At 45.9% G+C, this 3,156-nt stretch overlaps 1 protein-coding gene across 1 annotated transcript in view; it reads right to left on the bottom strand.

The window, feature by feature from the left end:
* Window positions 1–374: 374 nt before the first annotated feature.
* PIGG (phosphatidylinositol glycan anchor biosynthesis, class G) overlaps window positions 375–3,156 on the bottom strand; it is a 53,377-nt gene continuing 50,595 nt past the window's right edge. The window contains exon 13 of the mRNA XM_006877311.1: window positions 375–591. Within this exon, the coding sequence (XP_006877373.1) occupies window positions 375–591 (217 nt within the window). The remainder of the gene's footprint in view (window positions 592–3,156) is intronic.

Raw genomic sequence — 3,156 nt, 5'->3', positions numbered from 1 at the left:
GTTGTGAAGGGGTGCACCTGGCTTCTCTGAAAACCCAAACATTGGAGACAGAGGCCGGCGTCTTGATTCGTTGACATCAATGTACATGGAATTTATCCAGAGGAAGCAAGATTTCCCAAGTTCCTGAAGAAGTCTCTGCCAACAGAAGCAAACCCTAAGGCTACAGACTCGATTACTGTGCAGGGACCTTTGCCAGCAGGAGGGAACACAGCAAACCCTGGTCATGTAGTCTATTCAAGTAGAGCAGTCAGAGAAATGACAGCTACTCGTCACCTTTTAAGAATGCGCTTGCATTTAAACAGATTTTTCATCCCTCAAATCTGTGAGGTTCAGACTTGTAAAACAGTGTTTTCCCAGTGTCTGTACAACTTAGTCTAAGACGGCGTGAGTTTGGTTTGATCCACGGCTGTGAAGAAAACGCAAACAGCAGCTGTGATGAGCAGGTGCATCCCCTCATAGAGGAGCTTCGGCGAAAACACGCTCCATATGAATAAATGATACCGCAGGGACGTCACCAGAACGACATAGGCAGAAACGGGGATGGAACAGATGAGCACGTAGCAGAAACACGCGTGACGCAGTGCTGAGCGGCTGTGGATGGAAAGGAAGCGTGAATCAGCGTGTGAGGAAAGAACAGATCCACCGCCAACGCCCTTAGCTGGGAGGTCACTCTGCTCACTTGGCTCCCACTTCTCGGTGGGACTGTCTCCTCATACACACCGTTAGACCCTGGCTCAGGGCCGGCTGTCCTCTATTATGGGGGCAGAGTGCACCATGCCAGGAAGTGACCAATGCCACCAAGGAGAACACAGTAAACAGAGCCATGCTGGCAGGCTGCTATCTGATGAGCACACACTGAGCTCTCTGTGGTCTATGTAAAACTGACAGATGTGTCTGCTTAAAGTGCCATTTCTGGGACTTCTCACCACCACCCCTGACAGAAGTCTGAATTTAGTCCATCAGGACTGGACAGATTCTGTATTTCTACAGGACACAGCCAGAGACTGAAGTCTCCAAACCTTTGTATTGTTGCGGTGACAATTTTGACAATTGTTCATCAACCGTTTTATCCACTGTCAATACTCCACTGACACCCCGACGTCCCCTCTAACCAAAGCTGTACAGTCATTTATATAATTTATGTGTCAACAAAGGTGTGTACCACAGTTGCATTCGTTCACGACATTTATTCAATCTGTATCCTGAGAAAATAATTCAGGAAGTTGGAGACTATGAAGAAAAACATACCATCAAGATTGGAGGAAAACTCATTAACAACACGTGATAAGCAGATGATACAATCTTGCTTACTGAAAGTAAAGAGGACTTAAAATACTTACTGATGGATATCAGAGACCACAGTCTTCAGTATGGGTTGTACCTCAATGTAAAGAAAACAAAAATCCTCACTAATGGACCATTAAGTAACATTATGATAAATGGAGAAAAGTTTGAAGTTGTCAAGGACTTCATTTTGTTTGGATCCACCATGAACGATTATAGAAGCAGCAGTCAAGAAATCAAATGACATAGTGCCTTAGTCAAATCTGCTGCAAAAGGCCTCTTACAAAGTGTTCAAGAGCAAAGATGTCAGTATGAAGTACACCTGACTCAAGCCATGCTATTTTCAATAACCTCATATCAAGCGCAAGTTGGACAACGAGTAAGGAAGACTGTAGAAGGATTGCATTTGAGTTATGGTGCTGGAGGAGAATACTGAAAGTGCATGACCTTGCAGAAGGACAAACAGACCCGTTTTGGAAGCTGTACAGCCAGTACTTGGTCTCTCCTTTGTTTATGTTATCAAGGGGGACCAGTCCCTGGAGAAAGACATCGCGCTTGGTAAAGTGGAGGGCGACAAAGAGGAAGACTCCCATCCAGATGGACTAGCACAGTGGGAGCAGCGATGGGCTCTAGTGGACCAGCGATTGTGAGGGTGGCGCAGACCTAGGCCCCATTCCGTTCTGATGTGAAGAGGATCGCTGTGACTTGGAACTGACCCGATGGCACAGACTATTATGCTAATAGAGGACATGGACTAGAAAACATAAGCAAGCAATAGTAACCACAAGTGAAGAAGGACAGACACAAGCGGGGGTCTGTCTCCTTGTGGAGACCAGCTCCAGACATGTGTGGCCAGCAAGCTAATAATGATGACAAATCTGAAAGATAATGTCCCTCATCTGTTTTTAAATATCTCAATCTTTAAGTACAGTATGTACCAGCTATTTCTCAATCCACTGGTTTTATTCTTTTAACCAACATGTGGCATTGTGGGTTAACGCACTGCATAGTAAGTTAGTTTGACCAGCTGCTTCTCCGAAACCCTATACACAGGGTCACTATGAATTGAAACCAACTCGATGGCATCTAACAACAACATATTTCACCTGGCAGTTCAGATAGAATAGTCCAGGTGCCCCACCCTGAGTCACCCCGGAACACAGGTCTGTGGGTGACCTGAGTCTGCACACTGGGGTCACTGCAGGGTTTCAGTAACAAGCCGATGTGGGGTTTTGCTCCAGCACTGCCATTCTCTCGAAGGTCCGTGACTCTGAAGCCTGAAAGAGCTGTCTGACCCCAGAGCAGAGGGAGGAGGCAGGTTAGTGTGCAGGCCTAGATGAATGCTGGCCACCCTTCCTCTAGACACAAGAGGTGGTGACAAGCTAATCAGGAATAATAAGAGGCCAGAATGGGTCACTGGAACCTGACTCACTGTAAGATTCCACAGGAAAACAGTGTCATGGGAGAATAAGCAACACCCTTGTCCCATCCACACAACTGGCCCAGCAATACAGGGACACACAACAAACACATACACGTACACACCCACACATGCTTCCACCCTCACCACACACAGATACATCACAAACACCAATGCACACAAATGCATGTGTATATGTGTGTGAAGCTGGCTTATACGAAGAAAACTGTGGCGTCAGGACTGGAGGAAGACTCATTAACAACCTGCGATATGCAGATGACACAACTTTGCTTGCGGAAACTGAAGAGGACTTAAAACATTTACTGATGAAGATCAAAGCCCACAGCCTTCGGTATGGATTGCATCTCAATGTAAGAAAACAAAAATCCTCACCACTGGACCAATAAACAACATTCTTATCAACGGAGAAAAAATTGAAGTTGTCAAGGACT

The sequence above is a fragment of the Chrysochloris asiatica genome, unplaced genomic scaffold (assembly GCF_000296735.1).
Source record: "Chrysochloris asiatica unplaced genomic scaffold, ChrAsi1.0 scaffold00472, whole genome shotgun sequence".
Lineage (NCBI taxonomy): Eukaryota > Metazoa > Chordata > Mammalia > Afrosoricida > Chrysochloridae > Chrysochloris > Chrysochloris asiatica.
Note: the sequence above shows the minus strand (reverse complement) of the source record. Positions and strands in the feature narration are given on the sequence as shown.